The sequence below is a fragment of the Orbicella franksi genome, chromosome 10, assembly GCF_964199315.1.
Source record: "Orbicella franksi chromosome 10, jaOrbFran1.1, whole genome shotgun sequence".
Lineage (NCBI taxonomy): Eukaryota > Metazoa > Cnidaria > Anthozoa > Scleractinia > Merulinidae > Orbicella > Orbicella franksi.
The window spans coordinates 13,300,738-13,319,581 of record NC_138154.1 but is presented as its reverse complement, the minus strand read 5'-3'; the positions used below and the strand labels follow the sequence as shown (position 1 = coordinate 13,319,581).

Sequence of the window (18,844 nt, the reverse complement as noted above, 5' to 3'; positions counted from 1 at the left end):
TAAAAAACGAAGTTGAGATATCAAAGCCGGCGCGCTTCTTCGTTCAGTTCAGTTGCAAAAGTTTGGCGTTGCAGGTAAAAGTAGATTACGGCGGGGAAAGATTTGTGACATTTCTACTGAGAAATGTTACATACGAAACCCTGCTTCAGACCATACAGAGGAATTGTTCGCCTCTTGCTCACCTTGGTCAAGATTCTATCGGACTTCGCTATAAAGACGAAGATGGAGACTTTGTAAACATCAGTCCAGACGATCCTCTTGCTTTTTCTGAAATGTTGCGAATGGCAAAGCAAGTAGGCGATCGAGACTACAAAAAAAATCTACATCAAGGTCCACGAGGTGAATTTCCCAGTTCCACAAAAAATGAGAAGGCTTGACTGTGGCGGATTGTCAACTTCTGCTGCTTTCAGTGGCGGCGAGTTAGAGCCAAAACAACTTACCTATACTTAGCTTTGGCGCCAGTTGCCACTTCAACGGCACAAACTACAATTCCGTGTTCTACAGTAGCCAGGGAAAAGAGTCCATTGGATCTGAAGGAAGAGGAACTAAAAGAAAATGTCACTGTCTTGCAAGTGCAGCTATCAACTGCAAGAGAAGAATTGAACAATCTGAAACAACAAGATAAACAGTTTTTGTCGCTGTCCAGTATTCGAGCACGAATGTGTACAGTTTGCCACGTCGCTGGGCACACAAAAACCACCTGCAAGAATGAGCCTTGTAAAGTACGAGAGAAACATCCAGAACACAGAGCAAATATACAAGAGCTACAGCGTACGATAAAGAATCTCGAACAACAAAGTGCAGACGAGGAAGCTAATATCAAAGGTCTCAGAACTGCGCGCGAACGGGCCAAATTATCATTTTTCGCCATAATGCGACTGAGATTACGAGCCCAAAATCTCATCAAATATGCAAGTAGGAAACGTCTTCAGTTGGATCGTGATTTACTTGCTCTTCAAAGGGCACTGAACAATAGAGTTCGCAAATGGGGTGTGGAGGAGGATTGGCGAATGCCAAAAATTTTGGAACAGTTCCAAAATTCTCAGCTGAAAGCACTGATGCCTCACAAAGATATAAGCTAGAGCGTAAATACTTGTGCGAATTCTTCAAGACAGCGGTTACATTACGGATTATTTGTTGCGATATTTTCGGCTTTATTAGACTGCTTTTGTTGAGTTATTTCATAGTAACTCGATGCGCTCTACTGCACAGTAATGACTGTAACTGTGAGTTGATGAATCTCGATGTTCTATTGATACTTTTAGTGTTGTGTTTTACCTGTAAGCGTGTTTTTACAGCATTTAATCAAAATAATCTTGGTTTGTATCTTACTGTAAGTAGATTATCCCATTATTATTTACAACGTTCTGTTCGTTTACTTTATCCAGGCGCTGTGCGGTCGCACGTAATTGCATTTGGAAAGAGTAAACACGGGTGTTTTTGATGTTCTGTTTCTTGGTCTGAAAAGTTATAAATGTATTGTACACTAGTTGTTCAGAGGTAAAACTGATCATGGTATAATTATTCAACGAAATGAATTAAGGTTTTTGTATTCTGGTTCTGATTTCGCACACTTCATAAGGAAACCAAAACAATGTCATACAGTCCGGCGTGCGGAAGCATTCTGATTACATTCAAAGTAAAATTTGAATTTATACTTAGAGGCGAACGCACACGGGAGGAAGAAACAAACCTATAAACCGGGAGCCCAGCTCGAGTTCTTTACAGCCACGTTCTGTGTACATCCTCAACCTTGTCTTTTGAAGTGCTGATTGCAATGAGCCAATCACGAACGCTGAAGACCGATGTTTGTTTCATGTTTATGCGAATAAATTAACGTGTGACTGGGTCCGAAATACGCACATGATACACTGAAAACATGGCTTGCTCTCTAATTCTGGACTAACATCTCACGAAACAGGAGGTCGAATATAACAAATTGCTTGTCTATTACGTGCCGACATGGCTATCAAGTGTGCTATTACAAAACACATCCAACATGTTGAAAAAATGATCAGGATTGTCGTGGGGTAATTTCAAGTATACCATCAGCAATAGCAATTTTCGTTTCATGCCCAGCTAGCAGTTGGTGTCGTTGCAAAAAGCCCTTGATTTGGTGGAAACACAGTTCACATGTGTTGAAATCTGGGGAATACGGAGGCTGATAAATAAGTGCAACCCCGCAATCCCCAAACATGTCCCGCAAAACGGGTTCCACAGATCGAGCATGGTGAAAACCACAATTATCCATAACACAATCCCCACGTTCAAGAACAGCGCTTCCATCTTCCCGCTCTAACTGCAAAGCTTCATCAAAAAAATTCAGAAGCTCCATGCCATTCGACGGCCCGTCTAAAATATTAAAAAAGTCAAGCCCGGTTATCGAGTGCACTAAGTTAACTGTGTAATTCGCATTTGACGCGTAGCGTTGCACTTCGAATGCGGGTACGCCTACATGCGCACTGCCATAAATTCTATTTCCCGAAGTTTTGATCACCACAGTTTCATCGAAAAAGTGCAGTTGAGTTGAGTGAAAGGTCGAAATTTCATTCAGATAATCATCTGTTCTGTCGGTTACTTCAGTCGTGGTAGATTCAGGCGGAATAACTGATATTTTTTTTCTCGTCATGGCGTGCTCATTTCGTGACAGTTTGTTTATTTGTGAACTGCTTGGGAGATCAGTTGGATGAAGGATTCCATCAAGAAGCAGTCTTTGCCTGATCTCACTGGCATAAATGCTAGGCTTTATAAGTCGCTGAGCTTCTATATATTCAGAAGCGTAAAGATCAACTTTCTCGGGGCCACTTTCTCTAAGCGACGTATTAGCTTCATTGTACCGCTTGACAATATTATTCACATACGAGCGGCTCACGCGAACTTCTCTAGCGATTCCTCGCTCGCTGTTGCCGTCATGGTAAAGATCCAATACCCGCCCCCGGTGACAAAGTGATAAAGCCCGCCCGTTATCGCAAAAACCGCCGTTTTGGTTCAGGCGAAGCTGGACATTCGCTGTTGAATACAAGAGAAAACAAGTAGCTGAAATAAACAGTCACAACGCTTGAGACAACTTCAAGCTGGAACTTACTCATGTTTTGATCGGCAGCCATGATGTCTGTCTGTGGTTAAAGTTCACTTTGTGCTTAAAGTTCACGGTCGCTTACAATCTAAATTTGCCGCCGAAAATTCCTTGCTCTGAAAATCTGATTGGCCCGCTAAAACCGGAAGCCATCAAACTAATCAAAAAACTGTCAGGAAGATGTCACAGACTTAGTCTGGTGGCCACGGTTCGACGCCCTTGACTGTAATTAGCACCACTCTCTGCTCTTTCACGTGATTTTGTACATTCATTAGTTGTCACTTGTATTTACGTAATCACTAGCACCTTAATATTATTTAAAGCTCGTTTTTATTCAAAAGTTGTAATAACTGAAGAAGGTCTCTGACCGAAACGTTTTTATTAAATTTTTAAATCTTTTTTAACGTCAGAAGTTGTCCGAATGGAAATGAAATGTTAAAACGTCTGTATGACGAGAAATTAAAATGTCCTCCCCTTCTCGCAGCGACTTGTGGCCTGACAACACGCGAAGCGGTTCATCGCAAAAACCTGTCCCAGCGTCCTGGCATTGACGATTCTTGCTGGCGAAAATTTAGGACTGAAACTAACCAACTAAACAATCATTAGTTTTCGTCAACTTTGTTTGGTATTAAAATTTGTGTTGAACAATTTTAAAAATCTTCACCCGGATCTTTGGCCAGGCCGTTTTCAAACAAAAAAAGTTTCGCATCCTCTGCTCTAGCTCGAATAACGTATGCGGGTTTGTCAACTTCGTTCTAAGGTGATAGGTTCTAGTAATCGCATTGTTATGACTCTTTTGGATTTTGGATCCAAATCACGTGGGAAAATCAAACAAGTCTGATACATTGCTGACGTTATCAGTGTGCCTAACAACTCCGACCTCATAAATTTTGGACACCATCCAATCAGCTAATAATGCTCATTTCCGTTTGGGCTGAGGTGAAAAACATCGAGAGGCAAATATTGGACGAAAGACCGCATTTGACCTCATTTACAAACACCGAGAAGAGAGTTGAAAATACGACGAGTCGCGGAGTATTTTTAACGAAATTCGAGGTGTTTGGAAATGAGGTCAAATAGAGTTTTTGATACATTTTCTCAATCGAAACTAAAGTTGAGGAGAAAACGGAGAAATAAAATCATAAAAATCTATGCATGGTAATTATAAAAGAACAGATATCCAAACACCCTAATGGTCATGATTTTCTTTGTTTAAACTTGATGAATTATTAATGAGTTTGACAAGAGAGTCGAAAATACAAAGTGCTACGGAGCATTTTTAAAGAGCTTGAAAGTGATTTGAAATGGCGAAAAAGTTGGTCTCCGGTGTTTGCTATATCTTCTCAATCAAAGCTATAAAGTAAGTTGCAAACGGAGAAATATCATAAAAATTATATGATTATTAAGATCAGTAATCGAAACACCGCTACCGTTATGATTTCCTTTGTTTAAACTTGATGAATTATTGATGAGTTTGAGAAGGTGTTTTCACATCATCCACAGGCGTGGTGGCCTCATGATTAGTGCGCTCGTCTCCGGATAGAGTGGTCCGGGCCGAGGACATTGCGTTGTGTTCTTGGGAAAGACACTTAATTCTCACGGTGCCTCTCTCCGCCCAGGTGTATAAACGGGTACTGGCGAATTTAATGCTGGTGCATTAAATCCCATCCAGGGGAAAGTCGAAATACTCCTAGTCGCTTCATGCTACAAAAACCGGGATAAGCTCCGGCCTGATGGGCCACTTGGCTCGTATGCAGACTTTACCCTCATTTTGCACATCGCAGATGTCTTACGTGGTCTTATTAAATTAAACTGGTTCTCTTTTTTACGTAAACGTTACCTTGCATATGCAGATAAACCGGAAATATTGATCACAGACCCAGATGTGCGGGCAGCACCAGGTCACTTAGTTTGGTGTTCTGCCGAAGGATTTCCACCTATCAACATATCCATCGTTAAGAACTCCACCTCCTTGGCTAAAGGAACTGGTTTGGTAATGACTCACTTAAATGAAACTGGAAACTACTCATGTGTGGCTAGTAATGAAGCTGGTGCCGACGAGAGAAACTTCTCGGTTACTATTGTGGGTAAGACATATCTACACTACATTGAAATACTCTGGTTATGAGAGGCTATGATCATCTTCGTAGAATAGAAAAAAAAAAAAAAAGAAAAAAAGATTCAGGCGTGGTTAACACCTTGAACATTACATTGCCAAACCTAATGTTTATGTTACGCCTGAGTCAGTTACAATCGGCACATTTGTATTTGGGTTGGCCTTGCTCTTCTTTTCAATTGCGCCGGTCGAATTAATAGAATGGCAAAAATTCGACTTCCACTCAGACATCGAACTTCACATACGCCGAGTCTACTGCAAACATTACAGATACATTATATAAATTATATGAAGCCCACAACACTATACGTCTATGTGTAATGCGCAGAAATCCTGGTGTGAAAAAAAAGATGGCGGGAAAAGAGAGATCTGCTTGGTCATGCACCAAAAACCATAGACATACGTCTAAAATAGAATCAGTACAGGAGCGAGAAGCAGTCGTAATGTTATCTCTTGGGAATAACATCTGTAATAAACGAAAGAAAGGAACATTTAAGACTTCTCTTACACATACAACAAGGTGATGTAACGCCATTTTCGTGTTTAAGCACCCTCTCCTATTGTCACGGATGGTGTTAGCGAGCATACCAAACTCAAAATTTTCAATTTGCAGAGTGCTTCTTTGCCGCTACGTTGAAACCACCAAGTCCTCAAAGAAGAACCGCTGACCCCAAAGGATTTCCTTGTGTGGAATTAGCAAGTTTCATGCCATTAAGTTTCACGTGTAAATCTACTGTCCAACCTAATTATTTCAGTCGACTCAAAAGGGTAGAAGTTTCGGCGCATGTTATGTTCGAAGTTTAAACCGGGCCTAAAAGAGCTTCATTACTTTATTTACATGCAGAGTGCCCAAATCTGTGCTTTAGCCGTGGTAAAATAAGGAACCGTCAAGCTGAAAATACATTTCGATGCAAAGATTCAAACTCATCAGTTGACATCTTCAAGTGTCTTCCAGCGACGGCTACAAACCTGTAAGTGTACACCCTTGTTGAGGTATCGACCTTCTCGACTTATTTTTGTCGAAAGGGTAATTAATTTTTATTTTTCCCTCTAAACGTTTTGAGGACATATAGGAGTGATAGATTTCTCACTGAGACTGGAGCAACAAGAGACTGATAAAACACATGTTGAAGTGAAATGTTTCGATAAAATTTTGTTCAAACGAGGATGCAAACGACTTCTGAAAAAAGGAAGGACTTGCTTATTATATGACGAGGTGAAATTTGTACCCTTTTGAATAAAATTGCGCGTGAAATTAACACCATTGCTCAGTTGAATGCCAAAATATGGCATCTAAAATATCTTTTTTAATCCCTTTTTGCAAACAGCCGTTCTTTTTTGTTTTACAAAATGTTATGTAGTAGCAATTGTGACTTTCCAGGAGCGAAGCCACGTGTAGATTAGGGCTTAACAGGAGCTTGAACCACTCGAACGCACATTGTAATTCGAAGAAACCAGGTCACAGTAAAATCAATCGTTAGCGTTTATTGGAAAGAGCGATGAATCAACAATATAGAAATCAGGATAACAGAATAGAGATGATCTTGTGATATGAAGTCGTTGTGATTGTGATTGTGATTGTGTGGTTCGAACTAAAAGCAAAACGATACAAAAGGCTTATGTAAGCTAATACTAGCTACGATACAAAACGTAAATCAAGGATACCGCTGGAACATAAATCTTAAACTATAACGACACGATTACAACTAAAATATATGTAGCAAAGACTTACTTTGATCTTGCTCCTGCGAGGGTAGCAATTGTAGAAACGATAGCTTAGCACGATAGCGATGGCAGCGATAGCATAAAATAACAGCAAAAACGTAGATGGCGTAACTAAACTGATAAAAATGTGGTGTCTCTAATTACATGATGCCAAAGGTTATATTACGAAACTTGCATTGATCACAGCAATCACAGCATGAAAAGCAAAAACGTAAAAAATGTACATAATCGTTAATAAGTAATGGTTATTTAAACAAAACAAAGAAGAAAACGAGTTACGAAAGTAACATTAATTGCGTTTTTGATAACATTTGGCCAAGTTTGGCAGCAAGAGTGCGGATGTAAGGGATTTGCGAAGACGAGATAAAAGACACAATTGAAGCTTTTAAAATGATCAACTCTTAAAACTTTTGTTGGTGATCACTTCAATTGGCTATGGACAACTTCTGAGAAACTTACATAAGAACGCAATTTTAACCCATAAGCTATCTGGAGCGTCAATGATGGTCATTAAGCACTTTAAACTTCTAATATCGTTTTTTTTATTTTTGTTTTCTTTCTGAATTAGCAACATAAGCGGGAATAAGATTGCATATTTGCCTAAAGAAGTCTTCCGTCAAATGGCTGGGCTTAAATCCCTGTAAGTAGCAAAGAAAGGAGCCTGCTCGCATGTGACTTTTGGTATCTCGTGACATTATTATTTTTTATTCTTTAATTTTTTGCCCATTATCCAAGAAACGCAAGGCTGGATTTTTTTGTACCTAAAGGTTAATTAACTCTTAAAAATAATCAGAGCAGAGGAAAAAAAAATTAAAAACTTAAAAGCTATTTACAATGGTTGCGATTTACAGAAACACCGAAATATTAAGATTGAGGTTACGTAATAAAACAAAGGTCTAAATTACAAAGTGAAAAGGATTAGACAATCAAAGACAAAATACAGAACTATGGGTGACATGTGAATACAAATAAGGTGAATACAAATAAGTGACAAAAACTAGAGAGAAAAAATCTAACTTAATTAGTAGTGTTTACTCTGAAGTAACAAGCTCCCCAGTGAAGGCCTCTGAATGAATGCAATTATGTAAAAATCACAACAGGATCCCAGGAAAGGGCCATTAAACTACAATAATAATTTCCCTTCCAAAGCCCCTGAATGAAAAGCCGACAACAAACATAACAGAATCCTTGAAAAGAGCTCCTGAACTTAAAAATAAACACATAACAAAACTGATAATAGAATAAAATTAAAATGCGTCATATTGGAGAAGTGGCAGATCACAACTACTCAATTGTAGTAATTAATGCGGTGTTTTGATCTAAATTCCCGCCGTTTGTTAAGACCATGAGGATTAAGGGTAAATAATTGCGCGGTCCAATAGGCTTCTCTAGTGACTAATAATTGTTCAAGATGTAAGGAATTTTCAAATTTTCATATATATATATAATGTAATAATGAATTGAAGATTTCATCAGCTACTAAAGTGCTCAATAGGTAAACTAGAGCGATGTGTAGATTTTCAGAGTTGGATTATTTGGTCGAAGACATTTATTGCTACTCAGAGTTTCATGCTCCTTGCGAAGCAATCATCAGGCAACTGCCAAAAATAACGGATACGTAAGAAGATATACAAAATTTGAAAATACAGAACAATGCCCAGTGGCGTGACATGCAGAGATATGATTGGTTAAGCTAAGCGAGTACGGTCTTTAACAGGAATTTCTTAGAATGTCTGCAATTAGATATCAGTTCGTTTCTGTTGTTCAGTGTTGCCATTTCGAGTTTACAGATAATAAAATATTTTTCCCATAAACATAAATTACATCTCTTGCTTACATTGGAATATGATCGGGCCTGTTTTACCTTCCGCCATTTGATGTTGTACAAAATACTCTTATCCTTTAGGCTCCAAATATATTTACTTAATTCCGTAGCATGCTTATACCGCTCGTTTTTAAATGAGCATACATGGTTTCTGTATCTCAACTTAAAGATGTATCGCAAAGACCAATGTATGTCTCTCTTGAAGTTGATGTCGTGACTTCGGCTTGGTAAATCAGGTTTTGGTCGTTGCATTTTCCGTCCATGGGGCACATGCTTGAGTTTCGGCAGTTACAATTGCTATCATTGGTGGGATCAGATTTATTAATTTGAGCTTTGTTGTGGTTGGATATAATGGTTTTGATATTACTCATGCAGCTATAGCTCAATTTAATCGTGTTTCGGTTGAAAATCTTGTGAAGTGGGTTTGATTTAGGGAAGTGTTGATCAATGAGAGAAAGGAAGCACTTTCCTACATTCGTTTTGACATTCTTGCTGAAAGGTGGATTGTACCAAAGAATGTTTCTTGGGCGGTTCCTCCGTGACTGCAGTGTCTCGTTGTGTCACTCTTTGTAAGACAGGTTATAATTGTAACCGCTTTTATTGAGGGCTTCTTGGTACACAGTTTTTGTGTTGTCAAAGCATTTTCGGTCCGAAGATATTTCTGAAAGCTGTTTGTTGATGGAATCCGGGATGTTTTTCAGATAGATGGTGGATGATTGGATTTCTTGTGCACGTACAATGGGACGTTACCTTCCTTAGTGTATGGATAGTGTTTGCTGCTCTGCAGGTCAAGCGTGACGTATAGGAAATTTACGATGGTTTTGTTTGCTTCTATCGTTATCTTTAAGTCATTTTCACGGAAAATCTTGCACAGTTCTTTTTTGATCTTTTCAATTTCTTGTGGCGTTTTGTTAAAGGCCGCTAGACCATCGTCGCGATAGAGACCGATGTTTTGGCCATACTTTTCGGTGAGAAGGGATAATAGGTAGCAGCCGACCAGTTCGCACGTTTCAGCACCATCAAAAGAACCCATGGTGACATCGAAAAGATCATTTGAAGATTTTTTCTCCCACGAGGAATCGTTGCTGAACAACAGCGAGCGTTCTGCGTGTAAGATGACGTCGCGCTCATCTCTGCTGATATGTCGGTACTTGCTGGCGAAGTCAAGGGCCTTTGATAGCAGTTTTTCATTGATTGAAGGATAAAATTCACATACGTCGAAACATATGAACGAGAGTTTCTCTTTATTCTCAAGGCTGTTAAACCATTGTAAGACGCTGGCCGTGTTCTTCCACTGGTTGATTTGTGTGCTGCTGATGATGGCGGAATTAACTTCATCAAGGATGTGCTTGCTAACTACACCAATTCCAAAACATCGGTCTCTATCGCGACGATGGTCTAGCGGCCTTTAACAAAACGCCACAAGAAATTGAAAAGATCAAAAAAGAACTGTGCAAGATTTTCCGTGAAAATGACTTAAAGATAACGATAGAAGCAAACAAAACCATCGTAAATTTCCTATACGTCACGCTTGACCTGCAGAGCAGCAAACACTATCCATACACTAAGGAAGGTAACGTCCCATTGTACGTGCACAAGAAATCCAATCATCCACCATCTATCTGAAAAACATCCCGGATTCCATCAACAAACAGCTTTCAGAAATATCTTCGGACCGAAAATGCTTTGACAACACAAAAACTGTGTACCAAGAAGCCCTCAATAAAAGCGGTTACAATTATAACCTGTCTTACAAAGAGTGACACAACGAGACACTGCAGTCACGGAGGAACCGCCCAAGAAACATTCTTTGGTACAATCCACCTTTCAGCAAGAATGTCAAAACGAATGTAGGAAAGTGCTTCCTTTCTCTCATTGATCAACACTTCCCTAAATCAAACCCACTTCACAAGATTTTCAACCGAAACACGATTAAATTGAGCTATAGCTGCATGAGTAATATCAAAACCATTATATCCAACCACAACAAAGCTCAAATTAATAAATCTGATCCCACCAATGATAGCAATTGTAACTGCCGAAACTCAAGCATGTGCCCCATGGACGGAAAATGCAACGACCAAAACCTGATTTACCAAGCCGAAGTCACGACATCAACTTCAAGAGAGACATACATTGGTCTTTGCGATACATCTTTAAGTTGAGATACAGAAACCATGTATGCTCATTTAAAAACGAGCGGTATAAGCATGCTACGGAATTAAGTAAATATATTTGGAGCCTAAAGGATAAGAGTATTTTGTACAACATCAAATGGCGGAAGGTAAAACAGGCCCGATCATATTCCAATGTAAGCAAGAGATGTAATTTATGTTTATGGGAAAAATATTTTATTATCTGTAAACTCGAAATGGCAACACTGAACAACAGAAACGAACTGATATCTAATTGCAGACATTCTAAGAAATTCCTGTTAAAGACCGTACTCGCTTAGCTTAACCAATCATATCTCTGCATGTCACGCCACTGGGCATTGTTCTGTATTTTCAAATTTTGTATATCTTCTTACGTATCCGTTATTTTTGGCAGTTGCCTGATGATTGCTTCGCAAGGAGCATGAAACTTTGAGTAGCAATAAATGTCTTCTACCGAATAATCCAACTCTGAAAATCTATATATAAACTAAAAAGCTATTTTACGGAATTTTACTTTAAATTCAGTCGAGGTGGAGCCTACATATTGCAGGTTGCATTTGGCACAAGTGGCTAAATAAATAACATTTTGTGACCAACAAGACAGCTTTTGTTGAATGGGATCCCATAATATTATCCCATTCAACGAAAGCTGTCTTGTTCGTCACAATATATAGAGCCACGAGAACATAAAATTCACATCTTCGAGCCAACGTGTAATGTTCTTTTATTATATGGAGACTAAATATTGAAACCAATTTAACAAAAGTAAAAGGCGGGAATCGTGAAGTCATTGAACGATACGACACTCACAAAGGTGACATACGGAAAATACGCCACTCGGGTCCCGGATGAAGTGGCGTATGGAATCTACTAGTTCCCAGTAAAACACTCTTCTCCATATAATATATATATATATATATATATATATATATATATATATATATATATATATATATATATATATATAAGTTAAGATGCTTCGAGTATCTTATAGCTCTTGCCTGTTTGAAAACTTTGGAAAGAATTCAACAAAGTAGTTGCGACAGAGATCACATCTTGTTCTTTTGCATTTAAAGCAACCCTTAACCTCAACAACCTCTTCAATCTTAGTGTTAGAGCCATAACGAGATGGCGCTAACAACTCCTTAAGGTTTTTAGATCTTCGAAAAGAGGCTATGATGGAATTTGGCGGAAAAAATTCTTTTAATTTGGGGTTGGATTCCAAAATACCTAGGTGTTTTCTGATGATGCGACCAACAGGTAAATTTGGATTAAATGTTGTTACAAATGGAAGTCAGTTCTAGATGTAGATTAACTACATCTAGAACTGACTTACTTAGAACTCGTGCCAAAGCTGAGAAGAAATTGTTTCCATTTGTAACAACATTTAATCCAAATTTACCTGTTGGTCGCATCATCAGAAAACACCTAGGTATTTTGGAATCCAACCCCAAATTAAAAGAATTTTTTCCGCCAAATTCCATCATAGCCTCTTTTCGAAGATCTAAAAACCTTAAGGAGTTGTTAGCGCCATCTCGTTATGGCTCTAACACTAAGATTGAAGAGGTTGTTGAGGTTAAGGGTTGCTTTAAATGCAAAAGAACAAGATGTGATCTCTGTCGCAACTACTTTGTTGAATTCTTTCCAAAGTTTTCAAACAGGCAAGAGCTATAAGATACGATTGAAACTTTCCTGTGATTCAAAAAATATCATTTATTTGGCTTCGTGTAAGAAATGTAACTTACAATACATTGGCTCTACAACAACAGATTTTAGAGTTAGATTTCGCAACCACAAGTCTGCTATGCTGACCAAGAAAAAGACTTGTGAGGTAGCGGTGCATTTCAACAGAACACCGCACGACTTAAACGACTTTTCTTTCCAGTGTATTGATCAAGTGCAGATAAATGCAAACAATACAAGTAACATCGAAAAGCTTTTAATCACTAAAGAGGCATATTGGAGTGCACAGTTGTTCTCTCTGGCACCTTTTGGCTTGAACAAACGTCAGGAATTCCACTCGAAAAAAAGAATAAACTACAATTAGCGCAAAAATAACTTGCAAATTTGGCGGTTATCTTAGTTCAGGTGTTCAAAGGCCCTGACCTTGGATCTTGTTAGCTTTGTTAGCGCTAGGTTTTCTCAGGGGCCCCCATCGGGGAATTTATTACATTATTGTTGTTTAAGGGCCCTGTTTAGGGCGCCTGTTGTGCCTTGCCGCGGCATAGTTTCAAGGGCTTTGTTTGGGGATTTTGGGACCGCCTTTTTTGAACATTGAATATTTTACACGCGGGTCCCTTCACACTTTCGGCTGACTCGACGAATCACGTTACTTTTTTGATATTAATCTCATTTGTATTATATTCGATTATTTATTCTTATTTGGTTTGTGTCTTTTGAGTTTTGTACCGCATTGTTATAGTATCTCGCTTAGTAATCACCGATTGTTTATCATTGGTTAATTTTTTCGTTTTCATGTGTTACCACGCCCTGTTATGTAATCATCTTTGTAATATGATGTCATTTTTTATACTGTAAACTTATTTAAGGTTATTGTAATTTATTATTCACTTGCACTGCAACTGATGAAGGTCTTTGACCGAAACGTCTATTTTTATTAAATTTTTAAACCCTTTTTTTAGACTTCTTAGATTTTTTACTGTATATATATATTTTTTTTCGCTCGAAGTTGTCCGTCCTCGTTTTCCACAATTGCCTATATATATATATATATATATATATATATATATATATATATATATATATATTTATAGATAGATAGATATAGATAGATATAGATATAGATAGATATAGATATATATAGATATATATATATATTATATGGAGAAGAGTGTTTTCATAAACCGGAAATGTCAACTCTGAACAGCAGAAATGAGCTTGCATCGTGTTGCAGACATGCTAGGAAATTCTTGCTGAAAAATGTTATCATCTAATTAGCGATTAAGATCCCGCGTGACGCGCCACGTGACACGCAACACCTCTAGTATGTAATTGTATTGTTCTGTATTTTCAAATATCTTTGTATGTAACCGTTTTTTCTGGCAGTCGCCTGATGACTGCCTCGCATGAGGCATGAAACTCGGAGTAGCGATTAAATGACCATATAACCTAGCTCTTGAGTTTTTACTGTTATTCCCGCTCTAGTTCAGCTATTGAGCACTTTGTAGTAGATGAGAATTTCAATCCATTTTTTGGTTATATATATATATATATATAAAATCGTTACCAGAACTCTCAGACCAACAAAGGTGTCACAGCGTCAGGAGGATCAGTAAAGATTCCCAGTCCGAACCTCGCAGCATAACGAACGTAGAAAGTGAAAAAATTGTGAGGACAGACAACTTCTGTCTTTGGAGCCTGGAAGGCCTCGTTTTGGGATTTTGTTACAGTTGATGTTTTCAGTTATATGTAGGGGAGGGTTTTACTTTTTCCAATGCTTGCTGCGTTGCCTCTTCGGTTATTTCATTTCTTTTAGCCAGTTTGGTCTTTTAGTTTTTAGCTTTTATCTCTCAGACTCTGCCGATTATTTTCATAGTAGTTTGTTTTTGATTTATTCAATATTTTTGCACTTTGTTGATTTTGTTTTTTGTTCTTTGTTAATTAACACCACTTTTTGCTCTTTCACGTGATTTTGTACTTTTATTAATTGTCACTTGTAATTACGTAATCACTAGCACCTTAATCTTATTTAAAGCACGTTTCTATTCAAAAGTTGTAATAACTGAGGAAGGTCTCTGACCGAAACGTTTTTTATTAAATTTTTAAATCTTTTTTAAGTCAGAAGTTGTCCGTTCTCTCAATTTTTTAACTTTCTATATGTATATATAATCGGTTATTGATTCCCAGAAAGTTGGAACGAATGGATCAAGAGTAGGCAAACACGAACACTTCTCTTTCGCTTGATTTCTTACCTTTTGGCGATTCCTCTACTTTTATTTTTCTCATTCTGTTTCTCTCATTTTCTCCTTGTCTCCACCTGAAAAATCATTTAATTAAGTTAAGAGACGATCCGATCCTGGTTTCCCCTTACAAAAGGATAATGATGTTCGTCAGATGACAATTAATGTTGCGTTTAAAACAGTAGCGCGCGAGCAAGAACATCTGATGGATTATAAGTGCCTTTACTGTCTTTGTTGTTTCTAGTGATATCAGTGATAATGGAATAGAAGTGCTGCCAGAAGCAGTATTTTCAAAGATGTTCAGCCTGCAAGAGTTGTAAGTTTGCACCTCCATAGAATACCATTACAATTTTAACAGGCCTATAAAATTGGAAACTTTAAATGTTTTACATTTCAAAATTTTTTCTAGCTTAGAAGTATTATTTGCTCAGACTTCCTTATAAAAGAGAAGCCAGTATTGAAATAATATCTACCTCTACGGAAAGGATACTCAGCTCTGTACATTTGTTGTCGTAATATTACATAGTTCATAGGTTGGACTATAATTGAGCGTTTGTGAAAATTTAAGTTTTTCATTAAAAGGGCGAAGCGGAAATGGCTGGTAGATTCCTGTTTTGCGGGAGAGCGATATTTGTTAATGTACTGGTTATAACATAAATTATTATAACATAATAATGGTAATAGGACTGAGAGGAGTCCAATTTGGTCTGTGATCATACGAGTGATTTGTTGATCACGAGTATGATTACAGACTGAATTGGATGACACGATGTCCTGTTACCAATTAATCATAACAATTACAATTTCCCACAAAAGTAAAAGTTTCATTTGAAAAAAGATCTTTTAATAGTCATCTTTCAATATCATAATTAAAAATATGGAAAAAAAAGCTTGGAAAATGGCTGTTATTTTCATTCAAAAAAGTCACCGGAGAATAAACCTCCGCAATTTTACAAAGTCAGTCTCTTGAATTGGTTACTATAGCGATTGTAATCAATGTTGTGATTGGTGGATATAGTGTAGAGGACTTAAAATGATTGGCTCATGTAACTGTCCGATTACAGTGTCCGATTACAACTTTGCAGATTAATTAGAGCAAAATACAGCAGTTATGCACCAATCACATTTGAGGAAATTGTAATTGTAATTGATTTTTGTGACAAATAATAAAAGCTAAGTTATTGCGCTTTAGGTCAAGGTCGCCGTTGCCAGACGCTGATTTCCGTTTCATAAACGGTCGATGCCCATCCCCATTGGCAGGGTCTCTCATCTTACTGACCCCTGAAGCGAACGAGGAGAGACCCTGGTTGGGTCTGGTCACGTGTCACTTTGACAATTGAGAACATCAGGGATGGGTCCTCTGTAATCAGGCAATTTGTCGCGATAGCTGCCACGGCCGCCATTACCCGCGATGTTTATTAGTACTTAGCTTTCAGGCTCAAATTTCGAATAGAAACCAGGGAACCAGGGAACGAGGTTGGGTCGATGCCATTTTTAACAGACGCTGCCATCCTTGGTAACCAAGCCTTTTAGAATGGACAATGCCATATTTGCTTTAGTTTAGGCCTGGACAAGGTAGAAACTGGTTACAATTTGTTGATGGAGTAAAACGCACTCACCAAATGCTGGTTTGCTTGCGGTTAGCTTTTCTTTGATGGTTGGGGCAACTCTATCATTAATATTTAAGAAAGCCTCGTTTTATAATTAAGGAGATTTGGCGGATCAAACTGGTAGTGTAGTGGTATAAGAGGAATTTTAGGAAATGGAGGTTCTGGGGTCGATACTGGGTGGTTATACTCACAAGTTTTCTTTTTTCTTTAATTTAGTAGAGTAGTTCGGCAGATTGGTGCAAAAATATGACGGAATTGTGGGGTTTATGGTGAAAGCACCAAATCTGCCTCATAGATAGGGACATACCTACTGAACAATATTAGCTATGGACTCACCTGGGAAGTATCCCATAATTGCAGTTTTAGTGGGTTTAAGGTGGCTCACGGAAATTCTAGCATAGAAACGAGGCTGGGATTTTGTTTCTCGTGTAGCAGCCACAATCCTGCATCAAAAGAACGACTGTCCTACAAAAGTGGGGAACTGTTCAATGCATATCTGCTATTCTTTGATCGTGGAGTCGTTTCAGTTGATCACGTGACAGGTCACGCGATTGCACGCACATATCGTGACATAACTAATAAGATTTTGAGACGGCGATACTGCGCTGATATTGATGGATGGTTTGGAGTGAAATGCATTTCAGAATAGACAGGGAAATAAGACCACTACAGTGATAGTATTTTCTTCCAGCTTCGTCAATATAGGGCTGTTACGCTGCCCTAAAAATTGGGATTCAAGTAATTAGCATAACGAAAAACAGGCTGTAAATGAAAATAGAAATCGTACCAGCTATTCACGAGTTGTTAAACGTGAACATCTACAGTCAAAACGATATTTCCTTTGGCAGCCTGTTTTTTTTTATTCAAACTTCTTTTTAAGTTCTTTTCTTCTCGAATTAGAAGGCTACTAGCAAAACAAATTTAGACGGCTATCGAATGGGTTTTTCCGAAAGCAGAGTGAGAGGAAAGAAAAAAAAGATCCATATTTCACCTTTTCCACCGAACTGGTTCAAAGCCACAATTTATAAGATTCATATATTTCTAATTTTGTAACCGAAAATGCATTAAAGTTCATCTACCACAAATTTTAAACTTTTTGTTCTGTGCATGAGGAAACCAACAAATGTCGTAATTGGCCAGGTTACAATTTCCACACACTAGTACACTGAGGCAGTTGAACACACCGCTCAGTTAGTTTTCGAAAATATTATTGTTTATCGCTCTCATTACTACTTGGTTTGCGTAACATGAAGGTAAGAACCCTTTTTTAAGATTTGAATTCACGAACTGAAGTTGGTCTGAATTATTGCCATGTTTAGTGAAAACAACGACTAAGATAATGATTGTATAAAAATCGCGACAGCACGGAAAAAACTTTCGGCTACCTTTGCCATGCTCTTTCTTCTAAGGCAGCTTTCCAGCAATTTAAATCTTGCTAAGTTTTATACAAAGTACTCTGTTTGCTTTCTTAACATAAAAATGCTCTTTGATAGGAAAAAGTAGAAGCGAAACCTCCTCTACTCATTTTTCCAAGCAAGCGATTTTTTGGTGGTTGGCTGTGCAGCTTTGTAATTTCATTCATCAAATTCAGATTTCATCGTTCGCTTTGCTGATTTAGCAAACAGTGTGTCTTTTTCACTAACCAATTTTATCCTTCTATTTTGATCGCCTTAAGCTTAACTCAGCGCTACACTTCCCTTATATTCAAACCAGTTTTCATGATAAATTATTTTGCGAAACCCATGGAATAGATGTTATTGAGGGAAGTTGTTATAAAATTATTTAATCAGCACAGTCTATTCCACCGCTATTAAAGGGCCAACCGTTTGACTTTCATTCATATTAACATACAACTTGCCGTTATGTGATGTATCTAAAGTTCCCTCTGATAATCCTTGTTTTCAATGTATTGCGCATACCCGCGATGAATGAGATGATGGTACTAGTGTGGACTGGACAAAGTGCATTTTGTGCCAGGAAACAACCTCAAAACCCCTTCAATGCCCAGGAAACTCCCGAAGATCGGATATAGAATGTGGAACAGGTTACCACAACCTGGCTAGTAACATTCTTCAATTTAGTGAAATTCGAAGCTTGCCAATACCCATGAATGTTGAGAAGCTGGACGAGGGTGGAGGGATTGCAGAAACACTTATGCAACGAAAAGCCAAATTGCACAAATCCTGCAGAAGTAAATTTAGTAACATGAAGCTAAAAAGAGCAGAAAAACGGAAAGACAAGAAGAGCCTGGATCCCCTCGTTGTAAATTTACAAGGGCGTGTTCTGCCGCAACCACTTTCAAACCCGAAAAAAGCTGCTTTTTCTGTGGAAGTTCTTCGGAAATGCTTCATGAAGCCTCGACCTTTAATATAGATACAAGGGTTCGCGACTGCGCGCATGATCAGTTGCAAGACAA

General features: G+C 38.2%; 1 protein-coding gene across 1 annotated transcript in view; it reads left to right on the top strand.

Annotated features, from left to right (window-relative positions):
- LOC145500526 (uncharacterized) overlaps positions 1-18,844 on the top strand; it is a 40,783-nt gene that overhangs the window by 8,910 nt on the left and 13,029 nt on the right. The window contains exons 4-7 of the mRNA XM_081480055.1: positions 4,930-5,163; positions 6,037-6,163; positions 7,486-7,557; positions 15,063-15,134. Coding sequence (XP_081336181.1) covers positions 4,930-5,163; positions 6,037-6,163; positions 7,486-7,557; positions 15,063-15,134 — 505 coding nt within the window. The remainder of the gene's footprint in view (positions 1-4,929; positions 5,164-6,036; positions 6,164-7,485; positions 7,558-15,062; positions 15,135-18,844) is intronic.